This window comes from Saccostrea echinata, unplaced genomic scaffold (assembly GCF_033153115.1).
Source record: "Saccostrea echinata isolate AGI-Se365-2 ecotype Australia unplaced genomic scaffold, CSIRO_AGI_Sech_v1 ptg000029l, whole genome shotgun sequence".
NCBI classification, from domain to species: Eukaryota; Metazoa; Mollusca; class Bivalvia; order Ostreida; family Ostreidae; genus Saccostrea; species Saccostrea echinata.
Window position 1 is genome coordinate 24,976,083 of NW_026889778.1, and position 21,438 is coordinate 24,997,520.

At 34.4% G+C, this 21,438-nt stretch overlaps 1 protein-coding gene across 1 annotated transcript; it reads left to right on the top strand.

Moving 5' to 3' along the window:
- Window positions 1-427: 427 nt before the first annotated feature.
- Window positions 428-14,096, top strand: LOC133194658 (uncharacterized). Its single transcript, XM_061330566.1, has 5 exons — window positions 428-919; window positions 6,307-6,459; window positions 11,794-11,920; window positions 12,185-12,412; window positions 13,864-14,096. Exons 1-5 carry the CDS (start codon window positions 480-482, stop codon window positions 14,074-14,076), a joined length of 1,161 nt encoding a protein of 386 aa, XP_061186550.1. The 5' UTR covers window positions 428-479; the 3' UTR covers window positions 14,077-14,096.
- Window positions 14,097-21,438: the final 7,342 nt, after the last annotated feature.

Consider the following 21,438-nt stretch of genomic DNA (forward strand, 5'->3'; position numbering starts at 1 on the left):
TTTCCTCGAGATATTTGTATGGATTTATGTATCTTACATTTTAAAATAATCAGGCATACCGTTATAACGTTTTAACTTTATATAGCATGGTCGTAGGAACCGCGGGGGGGGGGGGTTGGCACAGGAGGGGGGGTCGTGCCCCCCTCAATAATTTTGCCGATATATTGAGTACTATAGAAAACATAGATACTGATGACTTTTTTTTTTTTTTGCTTGTCAGGGAATTTTGTTAATTGATAGTGCTCCCTCTACTGAAAATGTATGACTGGTCCCCCCCCCCCCAACTGAAATTGCTTCCTACGGGCCTGTATCAGCTGTGTATAGTTAGATTTTCGTCAACTTGGAATAGATGGTGTACATGTAGTGGTACAAAATTAATCGGGATCGAGATTCACGAAATTGAGTAATGAAAATTTTTTCTAGTGTATCTGTTGCGTGTTGAATTATAGCTTTTAATGTATGTACTTTGATGAGACACAATGGATAGTAAGCAAAAAGAAATGGACAAAGACGAAAGTCCTTCATCCTCAGCAACAAAGAAAGAGGAAACTCGGACACCTTCTTTTCGGTCTTCAATTCCGCGGTGTGCTGACGATGCACCAGCATTTTCTCGTACCTCTTTCGGTATATCGAATGAAAATGAGCTACCGAGGAATACTTGTTTCTGGACCATTAATGTGATCGATAAATTTGGTATCAGGAGGGTGCTGTCAAACCCATTCAAACTGATTTATCAAGAATGGTGGCCGTTGAGACTAACTAAAGTTGAATTAGCTAGAATTGAGGAAATTGCTGACATATGCTATTTGCCCTGGATTAATTTCAATTCATTGGAGGACATACCCTTTCAAGTGAATATGCCTTTTGAAAAGTTTGGAAATGAGTGGTTCCCGGCAGTAGAATGTGCTGAACTGAAATTGTAAGTATAAGAGCAGGGACGTACATGTACAGTCAGGGGCATAATGCAAACAAGTTATTGTCAAAAATAACTCAAATGAGTTATTTTTTTGTCATAATGAGTTACCTCTCTTTGCTATGACCTACTTTTTCAAGCATTAGTAACTCAAACACGTTATCTTTCCAAAATAGTTTCAATAAAATAATAACTTGTTTAAGTTATTTTGTGTCGTTCCTCCCTAACTTCACACCCAGTGCACCAAAGGTTTTTGCTCGTGCACCAAGACAAAAACAAATGTTTGATTAAATTAAAACCTTGCTCAATCCAGAAAAATTGTTCAAAATCTTGGGAAAATTGGGAAAAAATTTTTATTTAATGATAAAAATTTGACATATAAACCATGTAAATAAAACCACAAAATATAAAGGAGTAAAATGCTGTTTATCTCCACCTCCTTACCAATTCTCTATTGGAGTCAGTGCACTCCATCTATATTACATAATGGAATCCCAAAATGCAATGCATATTGGCAGGAAATACAAAACTCCCAAGAAATCAATGTCCAAGTAGGATATAGAAATAACTTATTTAAGTTATTATTAAAAAAACTTTTCGTGTGTGTAAAATAACTAATTTAAGTTATTTTTCTGATAACCTGTTTGCATTATGCCATTGACTGATGTATATGCACAATCATAGTACAACATATACAATGTAAATATATATAGGTCTTTGACAAGAGGTAAGGAAAAAAAATACAGTACATGTAACTATTGTCATATTCTAAAGGACGAGATCAAAAGTTCAACATCTGACAAAAAACCTGACAAGTGCTGTTTTGTTGACTAGAATGTGTTTGTGAAGAGAAATATGATGATATGATGAATTTTGAAGAAATTCCATCATGAGTATATGCACATTACTTTCTAAAATTCAGAGACAATTTTGTGAGCATTTTTAATACTTGAGATTGCGATTATTTGAATTAACATTACTCTTTTGCATTGGAAGTAGGAAACATGAATAAGCTGGGGGCAATGTGCTGTTGAATACACTAAGAAATCTAGATTGATCACTTTAGATTTTTAAATGATCACATATAAGCAAAAAGTCCTGATGAAATATCTTGTTACATGTTCGGTGCACCAGCTGATAAAATGTACGTAGGATATGCTAGTTCCCTTGAATTACATTTTTTTTTTTTAGATATTTTCCACTTAGCCAACTCTTCTAGTTCTAATAATAATTTCAACTATTTCTTTCTGATAAATGTTACTTTTGGAAGGTTAAACATTCTGAATTTGATGACTTATGTTCTGAAGTGCAAAAATTGGCAATTCATTGTACTTTTGGCATACTCATTGTCACTTAGTGTAAACAATATGTTATGCCCCCCAAGAAAGACGTGAGATTTGGAGCTTTCTTGACTTTATTGCAAAAGAGCAACAGTAAGTTAATAACCCCAAGGTAATCTCAATGCTAAATATTACTTAATTGGTGAATTTCAGAATCCGAGGATCGGCTGACTACTAGTGTTGTTACGATATTTGCCGACTATTGAAAAATCGATACTGAAGGCAGCACATCAATGAGAATCAATAGAAAATTTTAAAATCGATAGTCGCTACATTTTTTCAAAATATTTTTAATACAAACCAGTTTATCTTTTAACATTATCAAAGAATATTCCTCTTTTTCTCTTGCAAATGGCAGACCAATTTTCCTACTAAGCATAAACTGAAGTTGGTCTCACAAATTCGTATTGAAATATTGTTTTCATTTATGAGGATATCTGAATATTTCATGGTTAACTTTTTCTACGAGGGGTGATCAAAAAGTTTGTGAACTAATTGAATAACTTCCTTTAAGAAATAAAATGAGGTTTCAGTGTTCATTATTTTTTAAAGAAGTCCTCTCCGATTTTAATGCACATCTGTCATTGTTCTGCCCATGCGCAAACCATGTGATCCAAGTTGTCACGTGACATGCTTCATAGCGGTCTGTTCACAGAAGCTAAGAGATTTTTCCGAGTCTTATATTTCTTACCATGCAAGTAATTTTTTATAACAAGAACAGACCATCTGTCAGAAATGGCCAAATATCGGCAATAGGATGGGTGGATAAGGATATCCCTTCCCAGAATTAGCATGGTGACCATCACAACCCGAGTCCTCTGTCTCGAGAGCGTTGTTTATCCAATGTGGAAAAAGTATGGGCACCTTCTTTGTTTCATATCTCATATGTTTAAAATCTAAAGTAACCAATATTTTAGGGATTTAATAATTATATTATTGCTCAGATATTCAACTATTTTTCTTACTATAACTTGGCAATCTTTCGAAACAAATTTCTCAACTAAGGACACATATTTTTACCGGCTTGCTTTCGCTGGTTAACAGAACAAACAGCATTTTTTGCTCACCTGAGCTGAAAGCTCAAGTGAGTTTTTCTGATCACCCATTGGCCGTCGTCCGTCTGTCCATCTGTCTAGCTGTCCATCCGTCTGTAAACTTTTCACATTTTCGACTTCTTCTCAAGAACTACTGGGCCAATTTTAACCAAACTTGGTACAGAGCATCCTTGGGTGAAGGGGAGTTTAAATTATTAAAATGAAGGGCTAAGTCCCCTTCCAAGGGGAGATAATCAAGAAAATACAAAAATTGGGTGGGGTCATCAAAAAATCTTCTTCTCAAGAACCACTAGGCCAGAAAAGCTGAAACTTATGTGGAAGCATCCTGGGGTAGTGTAGATTCTAAATTGTCCAAATCATGACCCCTGGGGATAGGACGGGGCCACAATAGGGAATCCAAGTTTTACATTGAAATATATAGTAAAAATCTTTAAAAATCTTCTTCTCAAGAACCACTGGGCCAGAGAAGCTGAAACATATGTGGAAGCATTCTGGGGTAGTGTAGATTCTAAATTGTTCAAATCATGACCCCCGGTGGTAGGATGGGGCCACAATAGGGAATCCAAGTTTTACATTGAAATAGTATTTAAAAATAATTAAAAATCTTCTTCTCAAGAACCACTGGACTAGAAAAGCTTACACTTATGTGGAAGCATCCTGGGGTAGTGTAGATTCCAGGGCTCAACATTAATGCTTGTCCGCTTGTCCGGTACCAGTGAAAAAAAATTACGGACAAGTGAATATCGCTGGGCGCTTGTCCGATTGCACAAGTGCATTTAAATTTAAAGAAGTCTCAAAATAATAAAAAGAACGACTGTCGAACGTTTATCGGTACTGAAGTTCAAAGACGGAAGTAGTATGTTCCTAATACCGAACTTAGATTCCAATATGGATCACTATGTAGTTGAGTTCACACTTGATTGGGATCGAAGTTTACTAATTGCATACTACTGCAAAGGCATGGAATTTATGAAGTTTGGATTCTGTTTGATGTTGACAGTCCCATTTATGTTGTTGTTAGGACAGAAAGTCTAGATAAAATTTTGTGTTATGTGTTTGTTGTATTTATCAATAACATCATGAATCAATCAAGCACATGTATTGGAATTCATTTTAGTTTTCAAGTTGACAGTATTAGATCTTTATTGAAAATTTTTTCTGACAAGTGAAGTTGAAGTTCGGACAAGTAAATGTCTTGGTCACTTGTCCGAATGGACAAGTAGGAAAAAAAGTTAATGTCGAGCCCTGGATTCTAAATTGTTCAAATCATGACCCCTGGGGGTAGGGCGGGGCCACAATAGGGAATCCAAGTTTTACATTGAAATATGTAGTAAAAATCTTTAAAAATCTTCTTCTCAAGAACCACTGGGCCAGAAAAGCTGAAACTTATGTGGAAACATTCTTGGGTAGTGTAGATTCTAAATTGTTCAAATCATGACCCCAGGGGTTAGGGTGGGGCCTCAATAGGGAATCCAATTTTTATCTTGAAATATATAGTAAAAATATTTAAAAATCTTTTTCTCAAGAACCACTGAGCCAGAGAAGCTGAAACTTATGTAGAAGCATTGTAGGGTAGGGTAGATTCTAAATTGTTCAAATCATGACCCCCCGGGGTAGGGCGGGGCCACAATAGGGAATCCAAGTTTTACATTGAAATATGTAGTAAAAATATTTAGAAATCTTATTCTCAAGAACCACTGGGCCAGAAAAGCTGAAACTTATGTGGAAGCATTCTGGGGTAGTGTAGATTCTAAATTGTTCAAATAATGACCCCCGGGGGTAGGGCAGGGCCACAATAGGGAATCCAACTTTAACATTGAAATATGTAGTAAAAATATTTAAAAATCTTCTTCTCAAGAACCGCTGAGCCAGAAAAGCTGAAACTTATGTGGAAGCATCCTGGGGTAGTGTAGATTCTACATTGTTCAAATCATGACCCCAGGGTAGGTTGGGGCCACAATAAGTACTACAGGAGGGGGGGGGGAGAAATCAGGTGAAAAACAGCAAGACCAGAGTTACTCAGGTGAGCGCTGTGGCCCATGGGCCTCTTGTTAACCATCTCCCTGCCTTCACTAAAACATTCAATCCAGTTAATGATTGAACTTCTGGTAAGCCTTTTGTCTTCATATTTACCTTGTACAAATTATCCTATTCTACTGAAAGGAATTTCCGAGATATGTTCGTTGCTCAAGCACGACTGAGTCAACCGTTGTTTGTCACAAGTGACCTACATACTGACATCATTTTCACAATGTGACAATATAAACACGGAGCAAAACATTATGTAACATCTGCTATTTATAGAACGTGTATGACTATATGTGTGCCAAATTTCATTCTGATCTGAATTGTGGTTTTTCAAATATAGAGATAGTTTGCTAACTTTTTGATCACCCCTCGTAATTTAACCTTTAAATTAAAGTTCAAACTATAGATCGTATAATTGATTATATGCTACCAATTCAATTTGAAATTGATAGTAAATTTGGTCCGATTTTGCAACACTACTGACTTCCTTATTATCTTTTTGTAGATTCTCTATGGACAAATGCAAATTTCATAATCTAAATTTTTTAAAAATTTTTATGTACATGTATCTCATTTCATCTTGGATCAAACAGAATACCAAAGAATGCATATTGCTTGTAACAAGATCATCTGATTTAATATACAATAATTTGTAATATATTATTCTTCATAATAGCTCAAGTTGCAACCATACATGTATATATATACAATAGAAGTTAATTAAGTTAAAAAGAATTCTTCTGACAAGGTCTTGGCACTTTAAGTGAAAGTTGTTTTTTTTTTGGATGAGAGTCCTGTGTTACAGCAGGAGTTAATTGGCACAAAAAAATCCCTGTACTGCTCATAGTGCTGAGTAAATGGTAAAAGTCTAAATTTGAAGCCCTTCACTGGCCATCTCTGTGTGAAATAATCTTGCAAGGAACATAAAACTACAATCATTCAAGTAATCAATATTATTCTCACTTTTTAGGTTCAGTAAAAATCTTCAGACATTCAGATTTCATCTTTTTGATGTAATTCAGCAGCTTCACACACAAAAGAAAAGAGAGAGCATGGAGCCATGTGGAATTGAGTATCATATTCTTTTTGAGAAATTTCTTGGATTATTTGAATTCAGAGCAAAGTAAGTCAAAATTTCTTTGCTTCCTAGCTTCCCAAAAAAATATGATTGTCATAATTTTAGACATATGTTAAAGACCATCCTAGACATTTCTTGCAGAGATGTAATCATGTTGCATCTTGGGACTTCAGCCACTTCAGATTTTGCCTATAACATATTATTTCAGGAGAAGGTCTTCAATACAATCCATTACCAAGTAACTTGACCAATCTTATATAGATGTTGCATTTTGGGATTAGTCCTGCAGTCATGCTTGAGATGCTGCATTTGACAAAATAATGTTTTAATTACTTCCTGCATGAATGATTAGATCAAAATACATGTACATGTATATGGATTACTTCCATATTTCAATCTCCAAGTACCTACAGCTTCAAAGTTGAATAAATGTTCATGGATGTCAAGCATCATACTCTTAATCTTGCTATTCATGCTGCATGTGATCTACATTTTACTGCCTAATTGATTAAGGTAAAGCGGTTAGAGCAGGTCAGTTCTAATAAAAGTGAATATATGTCTCACATTGACCATTATTGTGTGGCTGTTATCAATAAGAATATATGCTTTAGTTATTTCAAATGATGCAATTCATTGAAACATTTCTAATTTTAAATTATTTACACTATAGCCAACAATAAACAATTCTCTTTAGAAGACAGCCATGTTCATATGTTCATATTTTAGATGCCTGACATGTACATATGACGCATTATATTTGTGAAAGATCAGAATAAGGTTTATTTTCCCTATGTTCACTCTTTTAAAATGGTTTTAAAACTATTTTTCAAGAGAATCTAATTTATAAATAGAGTGTATACATACAATTTCAGTATAATTGCAGGGCAAAGTTTGACAGGAATTAGCTTTTACATGTTTTAGTTTGGCTACTTTTATACATAAAGGAATGATAATCATTTATGCCTGTGAGAGTTAACTCTCTTAGCAGAGGGGCGATGAACATTAAATGTTTATGCTCTACATGTCTATATTAATAAAGTACTGTAGATTCCTAAATATATGCGAGGAATTCATTATCGCGTAATTACGCGAGAAGCACCACTCGCGAAATAAAATTTCTCGCTTTTATTTTTTTATGGTGCTGAAATCAATGTAAAACCCCTTGATCAACCGCCCACTCACGAATTATTGTTCTCGCGATTTGACGTGAAAGAGCCATTTCGCGATAATAAGTACTCGCGAAAAATAAGGAATCTACTGTAACAGTACTTATCTGTCAAGGGATGACAAATCTGCTTAGCCTATGTTTTAATCTACACAGCATAAGGTAGCCCAGTGGATTTTATCATCAGTCAGGGTTTTTATGCCCCGGATCGAAAGATCCCGGGGGTATATTGTTTTTGTCCTGTCTGTCTGTTTGTCTGTTTGTTTGTCTGTTTGTCCGTTTGTCTGTCTGTCTGTTGTCAACTTTAACCTTGCCCATAACTTTTGATTGGTTGGAGCTATGACTTTCATATTTCACATGTGTATTCCTTGTGACAAGACCTTACTTTGGGTACCATCATATTTGACCTTTTGACCTTGACCTTGGAGTTTGACCCACTTTTGCAAAATTTTATGAGACTTTAACCTTGGCCATAACTTCTGAACAGTTGGAGCATGGGGTTTCAAACTTCACATGTGTATTCTTTGTGACAAGGCCTTCTTTTGGATACCAACCACTTTGACCTTTTGATCTTGACCTTGGACTTTGACCTACTTTTGAAAAACATTAACCTTGGCCATAACTTTTGAACAGTTGGTGCTTAGGGTTTCAAACTTCACCTGTGTATTTCTTGTGACAAGACCTTCCTCTGGATATCAACCACTTTGACCCTTTTGACCTTGACCTAGGAGTTTGACCTACTTTTGAAAAACTTTAACCTTGGCCATAACTTTTGAATGGTTGGAGCTAGGGCTTTCATACTTCACATATGTAATCCTTGTGACAAGACCTTCCTTTGAATACCAACGACTTTGACCTTTTGACCTTGACCTAGGAGTTTGACCTACTTTTGAAAAACTTTAACCTTGGCCATAACTTTTGAATGGTTGGTGCTAGGGCTTTCATACTTCACATATGTAATCCTTGTGACAAGATATTCCTTTGGATACCAGCCACTTTGACCTTGACCTTGACGTTTGACTTTTATTTAAAAAAATTTAACCTTCACCATAACTTTTGAACAGTTGTATCTAGGTCTTTCAAATTTCACAGGTGTTTTCCTCGAGACAAGATCTTTCTTTGGGTATCAACATTTTTTATCTTTTGGCCTGGATTTTGACTTGCATTTGAGAAACTTTAACCTTCGACATAAGCTGCCATACGGGGGCATAGTGTTTCACAAACACATCTTGTTTTAAGGTCTGAAAATCAAGGGCCTGGGCCTTTCCATTTGGGAAAAATAGCAACATTTGGTTCAAATTGGGAAAAAATCGTATTTAATATTTTTGTAATTAAAATCAAGTAAGAGGGTTTTTTTTTTTTCATTTGCAAGGTATTTATTGACTTATTTTACATTCAGTCAATCAGTTTTTGGAGCATGCCTTATAGAATTTTTTTGGGAAAACCATTCCTGATATACATGTTACTGAGTTCAGACATTTTTAAACCACATTTGTTTGTTTCGATTCTCTTTTGGGAATTTTTCTTTTGTGAAATTGGGAAAAATACATACTTTTTACCAATGGGAATGGGGCCTATTACAGGCCCCCTATGACTCCTAAAAAAACCCTATCAGTATTTGAAATGATCCCAACTCAGAGTCAAACAGTGTAGAGTGAGTTAATCAGCCATTCCTCAATAGCATTGCAAAGGGAGATAAATCAGTTATAAAAGCACAAACAACTTTTATAGCTAACCCCTTAACTAAAGTGTATAGTGAACTACTAGTATTAAATCAAATTTTTTTAGCTAATGACAGATTTGTACATGTAGTTCATATATATTTGTTTACTTAAATTCTATCAAATATTGTTAGTGAGGTAATTGGTTCAAATATTGATATAAAATATTAAAAATACTAACAGCGAATTATTATATCTATCAGGTTTTGCTTTCTGTTTGGATATTTTTGAACGTAATTCTAACATAAGTATAATTATAAGAGGTATTACCATTTAAAGTGTATTTTCAAATGGCAATTGTTGCAGTTGATTCAGACTGCTTTTCAATCATCAACTTTCCTTATAATTTCTAGGTCACCTGAGTAATATGCGTCAGACTCTGTTGTGCATGAACATTTGAACATTTTCAGCTTCTTCTCTGAAACCGCTCAACCAATTTTAACCAATTTTGACATATAGCATTTATGGGTGAAGGGGAACAAAATTGTGAATTTCATGGTCCCCGCCCCCCCCCCCCCCCCCCTGGGGCCTGAGGGGTAGGGCTAAAACCACCAAAATTAATGCAATCTTTAAAAATCTTCTTAACTCCTGGGCATCAAGCAGTCAAACTGTTGGCATGATTGTAATAAGGATTGAGCCCTTTACCAAAATTATGAAATTCATGGCCCCAGGGTCAGGGGTTGTGGTGCTAGGGTGAGGCTATATACATCATATAGTGAAAGTGCATTATTTCTTTGAAAATCTTCTTCTCTGCTCCTGGGTATTAGATAAACTAAGTACAAAGTTATGTTGAGCAAGGCTGCCTCTTCCAAAATTGTGAATTTCATGGCCCCTGGGTCAGGGGTTCAGGTGTTAGGGCAGGGCTTTATTGATTGTATAGTGAAAATGCATTAAATCTTTGAAAATATTCTGCCCCTGGGTATGAAATAAACTAACAAAGTACATAGTTATGATGAGCAAGAGTGCCTCAACCAAATTTGTGAATTTTTATGGCCCCAGGGTCAGGGATTCTGGAGTTGGGGGGGGGGGCTCTATTGATTATGTAGTGAAAATTCATAATTTCTTTAAAAATATTTTTTCTACTCCTGGTAATCATGGTTATAAACAAAGAAACAAGTGTTATGATGAGCAAGGATGCTTTTACAAAATTTTTAAAACTTGTGGTCCCAGGGGTTCTGTTGTTTCTCTGAGGGGGGAGGGGGCTCTATTTGATTATATAGTGAAAATATGTGAATTCTTTGAAAATCTTCAACTAATTGCATAGTTATGTTGATGAGGGTACCTCTTCCAAATTGGTAAATTTTCATGACCCTAGGTCATGGGTTCTGGTGTTACATGTAGTGTAGGGCTCTGTTAAATAGTGAAAATGCATTATTTCTTTGAAAATCTCCTCTGCTCCTGGGCATATTGGAAGCAAACAGAGTAAAAGTTTTAATAAGCAAGAGTATTTTTACCAGAATTTTGAACATCTGGACCATTTAGTCAAGTGTTCTGGTCCTGGCCAGGGCTCTATTAATTTGTATTCTACTGAGTGAAGTTATTCCCCTTTGCCATTTGCCTTTGATAATTAATCACTGTAGATAACATATTTGAAAGGTTAATAGAATAAGAGAATTTTGCAAGAACATTTATTGTGTAATACAAAAAGTACTTTCATAGCTTTAATGATCAAGAAGACTTGGAAATAATAGAGGAATAAAAATGAAACAAAATTACTTATCTTTTTAAATGTTCTTCAAAGGCCTAGTGAGGCCAATATGAGAGGTAATAATATAGACATTTTGTTAAAAGTCTGCATGGTAATAATGATGAATTGGGGCAGATAGAAAGATACTAGACCATTTATTTTGTGGATCTTAATCTACTATTTTTCTTGCTATTGGGCAACAAAGTTTCATTTATCAGTTTATGGTTCCTCTAAATTGTTGTGCTCAGATGACCGTTAAGGCCCTTGGTCCTCTTGTTTATGTAGTAATATTCCACTATCAACTGCTTATGGTGTTTATGTCTCCCAGCTTATTTGCTACTCAAGAGCTTGCTCCAAGTATAATCAATTTTTAAAGTGAGGCATGCTGCTCACTGATAAGTTGATGTTATAGGGATTTCAACAACCTCTTTTAAAGTCAGCATTTTGTAAATTCTATGGTCATTACAATGACCTTGTTAGCAAATATAACCTATCATTGGGTTGTATTTTGGTTGTCCTGCTTCATATTAATTATTAGGCCTTTGTTTTTATACTGAATTTGACTACAGAAAGTTCCATCTACCTGATCAACACAAAGGGCTCATGGCGGGTGTGACTGCATGGTCAACTGGGGATGCTTACTCCTCCTAGGCACCTGATTCCACTTCTGGAATTTCCAGGGGTCCATGTTTTATGCCCTCTTCACATACTTGTATTCTTTATAGTTTTTTTTTTTAGATTGAACACTGTTTGCTATCTTCACCTTTTACAGCTATAGCAAATTGGCAATTTTGAAATTCTTGTAGATCACAGCCACAATTTCCAAGAGGTCTGGCAAAAATATTTGATCAAGAGATATCTTCAAAAGCTGATCTTCTTTGTTTGAAAAGTGATGAACCAAAGACGATATTATTTCTCTGTAAGCATGGTGAGGTAAGTAAGATTTGTTTTGTTCATAATTTAATATTTTGAGTCTGCACAATTATTTCAATAATCATAGGTACTAATTTAACATATTACATATAAATAAATTGACCTGGAAGCAATTGCAAGATTGATATCTATTGCATGTATTCCAAAGTTCATTTTATTTACCACTGTGACAAATACAACCTTGAACATCATTCATAACTAACATATCCTGTATTATACAAATGCATAAGGTAGTCTAGTTCATGAAAAATTCTCCCTTGGCAGGTGAAAAGAAAATGCAGTTCAGATGAAGCAGGATACTCTCCTGCTAGGAAAAAGCTTTGTTCCACAACAGGACATGTTACAGTAACCAAGGAAGCAACTTCTAGCACAAATGTTGACATTGGTATGCCATCAGATTTGTATGCCCAGCATGTTGGTGAACTGCTTGCACATATGGACAGTTCTGTGATGAATCGTGGTCTACTTGGAATGGTCATTCAAAAGACAAATGTAAGTCAGAGGTTTTTGCATGATTTCAGTTTTTAGCTCACCTTAGTCAAAGGCTCAAGTGAGCTTTTCTGATTGAAATTTGTCCTTTGTCTGTCGTTGTTGTCGCCATCATTTTCGTTGTTGTCGTTGTAAACTTTTCACAATTTTATCTCCTTCTCCAGAACTAAAGGGCCAATTTCAACCAAACTTGGCACAGAGTATCCTTGAGAAAAGGGGATTCAAGTTTGTTCAAATGAAGGACCACACCATTTTCCAAGGGGAGATAATTACAAATTTGCAAAAAATTAATGGCATCTTTTAAAAAACTTCTTCTCAAGAACCACTGGGCCAGGAAAGATGAAACTCAAGTGGAATCAACCTCAGGTAGTGTAGATTTAAATTTGTTCAAATCGTGACCCCGGGGATAGGGTGGGGCCACAATGGATGATTAAAGTTATACATAGGAATATATAGGAAAAATCTTATGAAATCTTGTTCTCAAGAACAGCAAATACATGATTGGTCATATTAATATGGAAGCACCCTCAGGTAGGGTAGATTCAAGTTTGTTCAAATCATGACCCCCATGGGTAGGGTGGGGCCACAATGGACGATCAAAGTTTTATATAGAAGTATATAGGAAAAATCTTTTAAAAATCTTCTTCCCAAGAACAGCAAAGCCATGATTGGTCATATTTATATGGAAGCTTCCTCAGGTAATTTAGATTCATGTTTGGTCAAATCATGACCCCCGGGGGTAGGATGGGACCATAATGAATGTTCAAACTTGTAGGAAAAAAGTCAGAGTCAAAGAAATATGTAAGCATCTTTAGTTAGTGTAGATTCAATTTTGTTCAAATCATACTCCCCCCTTTTTAGGGGTAGGTCAAGACCACTTATGCATTAAAGCTTTTCAATACTGAACGAGTTTTGCTTTTTCCTAGCCACAGTGCTTAGGTGAGCGATGTGGCCCATGGGCCTCTTATCGATAAATAATATGCTATTTTCTAACCAAAAAAAAAAAAAAAAAAAAAAAAATTACATTTTTGATAGTGATGAAAAAGCCATGTTGATATCTTGCCCATTGCTTTTCACTGTGAATTGTTCACTATAGCTTGAACATTTTGGCTTTATTCTTTATAAAGATGTATTTTGAGGTTGTGATACATGTAATGAAAAAAAAAAGTTCTCTCTCAAAATTCATTTTACATGGTTTGATTCCATAGTGAAGCCTATTTTTTCTTACTTTTACTAACTAATCATAATATTGTGATGATCATCAATGCATTTAAGATAATTGGTTTTGATGGTTTTTACTTGTACATGTATTTCTTAGTTTAACAAAATTAGCAGCACATGAATAAACATAATGCATTAAGTTTATAAAAACAAGAGAAAATCATAAATAATCATTATGGTACAATGTAGTAGTTCACATGATTAATAACATGTGGAACTGATATATTTTGCAGGTAATATTCACCTACCTTGAGATTGAACAACAGAGCTATGAAAAAATGAGAAAAAGAAAAGAACCAGGGTCTGATTTTGATCAAACATTACAAAAGAATCCTGTATTATATTACACAGATCAGTATAACTTCTTGAAAAGGGATGATCGTCATGAAATTTTCAAAGCGCTAGTTGCTGTGAAAATGATGGAAATGAAAATTAGTAACAAATAAAGAAAAGAGTTTATTCATTATTCCAATGTCTTGTGTTGATTTTCTTCTATTAAAGAAATCTTACGATGACAAAGGCACATGTATACTTGGAATTATTCTTTTTTCTTTTTTTTCATGTTAATGATTGTGTAACAGGAAGGGAGTAAATGAGCAAGATATGAACCCGGTCGTCTGAACTCAGACAGGTGCTCTACCAACTGAACTATCTGGCCACTGGTGATGAAACGTGACTGACCACATTCCTCCATCCATAAAAGTCTTTGACCTTGAACTCAAACCCAAGGTCTTCTCTGACGGGTTTTCTCCTATTACTCTTAGTGTTGGCGTGGGTTTAAATGGAACAGGAAGAAAGAGGATGTGACTGACAAGGCTATCATGCAAAAACAGGCATGCTGAACTCTATGCAGGAGCTTTACTACAATAATATATAACATTAATATAGCAAAAATTGGTATAATTCTGCTTAACTTGTAACTTGAGCGATCGAACCCAATGTGTCATTAGCAAAAAGGAAAAAGTCAACTTGTAATTAATATTCTGGTTAAAAGTCGGCTCCTAGCTTGTAAAACAAGATGTTATTACAGTGAAACCTGTCTAATCCGACATGCATTGTGAAGGAATAGAGAGGATGTCGGATTCCACAGTATAAAGAACATAAAAACACACAAGGAATTCACAGTGAAAATAACTGCGCAGGTGACAAGCAGTTTTCACTGTAAAACGTTTTAATTATTTGCGCGTCGATATTCAAGAAAAATCCTTTATTTGTATATAAGAATAGGGGCAGATGGATGGAATTTAAGGGATTTTTTACGGTCAAGGTACTCCAAATTATTGCGCCAATGACTGAGAATCTTAAAGATATATGAATTACGATCATTTGTCATAGTTTAGTAACGTTCACAATAATGCTTCATTCGACACTCCTGTGTTCTTTTGAAGAAACTGCACCTGTACATGTGTACCTTATGTATTTTTCGGTTTTCATTTTGATTTAACAACGTGTAAGGCATGGTTTTGAAAATCATTGCATTTCTTTCTACTAAGACAATAAATTACGTATAATAATAATAGCTGTACATTGTATTCCGTCAACATTGTTCCTGTCATGCAGTGTAGAATGTATATTATTATTATTATTTTTTTTTTTTCATTTTCAATATTTTACATAAATTGCGTGTACATTTGAATTACATTTCAAAAAGCAAAAGCTATGAAACAAATGTGTTTAGTGTCATTCCGGATAAAATTTTGTCTAAGTCAAAATTTGACCACTAAAACCAAGACTGAATCAACTCGTGAAGGAAGTCGTCAACTTGGTTAAAAAAAATAATCTCTTGAAGAAAAACGGGTCCAGATTTTTAACAATATAAAGATACACATGTATTTTCATTTGGCGAAAATTCAAGTTTTGGTCAAATTAGACACGTATTTTATATTGCCTTATTTAGATCTCCCTAGTACAGGAGGCTTAGAAATATGTAGCGACTGATTCATAGATTAAGTAAGGGGACTTTGAAAGATATGAGGTACTTAATGACTGTACAAAGAGTAAAATCTGAGATATGTTTAACAATATGAGTATAAGGTGTCAATCATATCAAGTCGGAACGGTTTTGTTATCCAGAAAAAAAGAGAAATTCATTGTCCACATTTAAACGTATGAATGCTTAGCTTGGAAAGATTTAGCTTCAGTATAAGTGTATTTGTTTATATAAAAGAAAAACATGTTTCAAAGATCCAGCCTAATTGTAAGAGAGAAAGGTTTCCTTTGATCCTGTAAAATGATTTGATTTATGAATCTCGGTTAAGGAGAACTATTAAACAGTTTAATTCATTTCTTTTTACTCATACGTAGACGATATCAGCTATAGATAGAGTATCAAGGTTGCGTATGTAACCCTGTACAATAAACCTAACCAGTACTACATGTTAATAAATATAATTAGTAAAAGAGAAGGACGCGTGTCTTTAACTCTTCCAGTGCTTTCTACAAATCAGTATGATGATTTTTATATACCCCCCCCCCCAAAAAAAAATGAAATCTACATGTAATGACGACAGTTTGACCATGGAGCAGCGTGTGCATTTATTACTTGATTGAATGTCTTAAAATGATGCAATGGAGTTTATGTACTTCTTTACACAATTAAAGCGTTCTACTGCTTGAAACACCTGAGATGTTTTCTTATTTAAAGGAGTAACTGTTTATATGGCAAAACTGAGGTCTAAACATCATCCCACTTTCACAATTCATCATTCCTATAAATTCTTGACACAAAAAACAAGGAAAGACAATTTTCATTCCACTGAAGGAAATAAATCTTAGCTTGATATTGTGATGGTCATATTTAAAGTCTAACAATAGTATCAAATTGCCTTGCTTTGTTTAAATATATTGATTTACCTGTAATACAGACACATTACATGCTTGAAGCAGGAATATTTTTTTCTTTATAAAGTTACATGTACAAGGAAAAAAATGACATGTACCTGTGCGAATCTAATGAGAATTGATCAATTCCAATTAACTGCATATTTTTTTTTCTTCTGACGCTAGGTAAGATACTTTTTGATACATTGAATTATACAGAAATGAGTTTTTGTTGCACAAACTAGGCATAATTGAGTACCCATGGAGCACTTCTATTTTGTATGATTTGAAGAAATAATATTGTATGTTTACACGGTAGAATTTATCCCTCACAGTATGACTGGGAAATGTGCAGGGAGGTTACACTGTACTTTATTTTATATATATTACTACATTCACCATTTGTCTGAATCGATCAAGCTGAAAAGTGAATGAATATACAACAGTCTGGCCGAAATACAATAAACATCTAAATTGCACTGTTTCAGAAAATTGAATTGACAGATGAGATGATACAATTGTGTATTTTATTCAGCAGCCTTCTACTTTTACTATACAAAGGTAAGATACTATGACCAGTGATGTATATGTTTAATCCATTCCATATATTTAATTTGAAGGAAAATATCATTTTCCTACTTCAATTTCTTGTGCATTAAACTTCTTTACATAACACCGTCCGGGTTCCGTGCTTACATCACTGCAATGTTTAAGTATTCTTTTATAATGATCAGTTTTAATTACATTTTCCAGGGGATGGGGTTGAGGATGGGGCAAAGTCAAATTTCGTCCTTCCTGTAAAGTCATAGAAATATAATTTTAAAAATAAATATTATGTTGAAACAGCATACATGTAAGTATGCACAATAAGTGCCTTGGTTGCGTAGTTTTAACTATTACTATAATAAAAAAGTAGAGAATCAATACTGCTAAATGTATGTCTTTAAATCCTTGTAACACAGATAACATAAAGAAAGTATGGAAGTCATTGCTACATCATAAATGTAGTAAGATGTAGAAGATTTAGTGATTGATTGTATGTTGTTAAAAGTCGTATTCGAGAATTTTTTCACTTATATGGAGACGTACTGTAATTAGAAGCCGGTGAAGGGCTTCAAATTTTGACCTATGCATGGGACGTATGGCCATTGCAGCGAGGGATCTTTATCGTGTCATTGCCTACCTGAAACAGGGCTTGGTTTTAAGGTCTCATCCGAAAGATCCGTGAATTTAACTTCTAGTGTCACTCGTTTGGCGAAAGAACAGTCATTTATCCGAGTCGCTGTCATATTTTGATTCCATGAAAAATATCTTTTACACAGAGAATTCAGAAAGTTTAAAAGACATATTTCTCCGATGTGACTATGCTAGATATGTAAATGATTTAACATATGAGTTGTCTTTCCTGTGTAAGTAAATTCAGCATCACAGTGTTGGCAGTTATGGACTTAGAATTGCCGGTTCGTTTAAAATATTTTTAGACTTTAGAGAATAAAGGTATTTTTGCTACTTACTAATGATTGATTACATAATGATTGTTATTTTACGTCCCATTCGAAAATTTTTCACTCATATAGAGACGTCACCATATACCGGTGAAGGGCTTCAAATTTTGACCTTTACACGGCACTCAGGGTCATTGAGCAGTGAGGGATCTTTATCGTGCCAACGCCCCCCGTGACACGGGGCCTCGGTTTTTAAGGTCTCATCCGAAGGACCCGCAACTTTCACTTCAAAGTGCCGAGCGCATGGCGAAGGAACAGTTGCTACCCATTTTTTATCGACTTAGGTCAGTCGCGGCCGAGATTCGAACTCATGACCTCCCGATCACTGAGCGAGCGCTCTACCGACTGATCATGAGCTACCGTGAACGGTTTTACTTACAAATGAAGAAGACTTTGCCATATTTTATAAAATTGATTTGACGAAACAAAACGCTACCACTGACCAAAGTACTAATACATTTAACTATGATGAAAACACGACACGGTTTTAATTTCAAACTATGTAAGTAAGGAAATGATATGAAGAAGGGTAGCGTTCCGTGTGAATAAATATGTAGCAGCATAATTCCATACAATAAACGTTCGTAAATGTTAGTCCGTGTTGACTGACATCTTTTGTTATTTTCAAAACTGTTTATCTACGGATTTTTTTCGGTCACCCGATTATGACATGGGCCACACGGCGGGTGTGACCTGTTCACAGGCGACACTCACTCCTGATGACACCTGATCCCACCTCTGCTTTCAGAGGTCCGTGTTTGCTTTGCTCACAATAATGTTTAGTTGGACTTTTTGCATGATTTCTAGTCGTCATCTTCACAGTCTATTTCATGACATATATTTTAATCAATGAAAAATCACATTAGCAAAGTATTCTGGAACTTAATTATATGAATAGATTTATTATGACCGAGTATTACCTTGTTTTATTGAAGCAGATGTTGTGATGTGCAATGAACAATTATTGAACTGGTATGAGGCACAAAACGTCTGTAGATCAAAAAATTCATCATTATTTAATGGTGTTCCTAGACATGTTAATTCAACAGAAAACATCTGGATAGGAAAGTATCGACGACTGTCATCTTGGATTAAAATTATGGGTAGTGTTGATAATTTAATATTTGAATTTGATATATCAGTCACAAATAAGTTCGCAACAATATTTCAAAATCTTTATTATTTTTGTTTTAATTTAAGATATAAGGTAAATCAGTTTTCACCTATTACAATAACTTTCACCAATAAAATTACTAGTACTTGTTTGTTTCCCCCTGCATTTTTGGGTTTAATTCTTAAAAAATCTTATTTTAATAAATGTAAGGGTATATACCGTGTCTTTCAACATGAAATTTCAAAGAATTTTTTTTAAAAGTTCTCTCGATTTCTCGCTTTCTGATAAATTTTTAGACAAATCTCCAAAAGGTACGACCAGTTACAGTGTACATGTTAAGTGTAAGAAAACAGTTGTCCACAAAAAGAAATTGTATTCTAAACATAAATTTCTGTTTGAGCCTACATGAATTGTACAACTATAATGTTTCATTTGATTAATTAAAAGTCGATTATGAATGGAACTCAGCACTCATTTTTGGAACATGTATATCAATGGATAATCATAGAACTACAGATTATCCAAAAGACATACCAGTTACTTACACGGAAATTGAATTGTTTCTTTCTAGGTTGCTTTACAGAGAGCTCCGTAAACGCATCGTCTTCTATAGGGTATAAAATGCAAATAACTTCTGCAGGGTTTTGCCAGGAAATATGCTTGTCCTCTAACATGACTATTTTTGCCATAAAGGTATTCAGTAATACAATTATATACTCCTTTCAACATGCTTATTGAAATTGACGTAACACCTAAAAAAAGGTTGGCTCCCTCAAATAGTTCATTAATAATCTTTTTGAAAAGTCATTTATCTACCATTAGGGAAATATTCATTTGGTTATAAATTCAGCTTCTGATAATTATTATTAGTCATATATCGAATAATATATAAATCAGGAAATGGAGTGTAGATGTTTAAATCATTCCCCAAACGAAAGTACAATCTCTCCACTCAAGTGTGATGCTGCTTGTTATGAAGCTGATGAGAAGGTTGAACAGCCTTATTTTGCCGAATGCGGAGGAACTGGATCATACACTGTTTTTCTATCGGGTACTTTCAAAGCTTCAGTACTGTAAGCTTTTCAAATATCATTAAATCCATTTATAGATCACGTCAATGGAAAGATGAAACAGATAGAGACTGGATTTACTATAGATAACATAACTCAAATTTTCATTTTGAAAGTTAAATGTTTTCAAATTAAATGTCTGAAGAATCTAAGATGAAAGCGTTACATGTAACGCTCTGCGACTAGTTTTGTCGTGTTTTTTTTTTCTTTTTAAAAATATATACGTATTTCCTTTAAACGTGATTGTAAAGCAGTAATTGTTCGAAAACGTTTCTTTTTTTCCCCTTAAGCTTCGTACGTTTAATTTAATCTATTTCTATTTTAACTAAATTTAGAAACAGAAGATTCGGGTTCAAATAAAGCTGGTTCTTTGTGTGTTACAATATCTTGTTCAGCGCATTCAAATTCAACATTTCACTTTGAAGGAAATTGCAGCGTACATCATAAGTCAGTGTGTAGTGTAGGTAGGTGGTTTGTTCTTTTTATTTGTAGGAATTTTATGATGTAAAATGTTCACCATGAACCTTTTTTGACAACGTTTTTCATTTAGTCCAGTTAGATTTTTAAAACCATATTAAACTATTACATTTTTTCCTACTGCATTAATACTTTTGATAAATATTGAACCTCTCCAATGCAATTGAGTGAAAGTCTACTGAAAGGAAACTGAATGACAGAGCTTTGCCATTCGATAACCTTTCCAGACTTTTCAGTTAACCGAATGGTGTATGTTCATCCTTTGCTGTTCGCTTTATTCTAGACACAAACATTTCGAAGAGTTGGATGGAAACAATGCAGCTTTGTAAATCAAAGAATTCTTCTACTTACCTATCTGATAAGGTGCTTTTGAATGATGTTAATACGACGTGCGATACACTTGGACTAGGCCTGACAGACACACGTTGGCTTGGAGTAGCAAAGGAAACATATAACGGAATTGACCGAGGCAAGCTAAAATTCTTTAACTTTACATTTCCTTTTCTCACTAGGGTAAAAAAAAAGAGCTACATGATTTTTTTTAAAATTTTGGTTAACCTCTACTTGGTTTTGATAAATTTCAGTGTCCAAGCTCATTGACAATAATTACTTGACCATCACAATTCAACAGTATCCAAAGTCAATCACACATATTCTCAGATTTTGCTTTTTTTTTTATTAAGCAGTTATACAAATCATAACGCTCTCTAGTTAATAGCATTATTCCCTTAACTGATTGAAAAAAAGACATTTTAATATTTTATCTATTAAATTCTTGACAAAAGTCTACTTAAATATCAAAAATGTGGTGTAGATTACAAA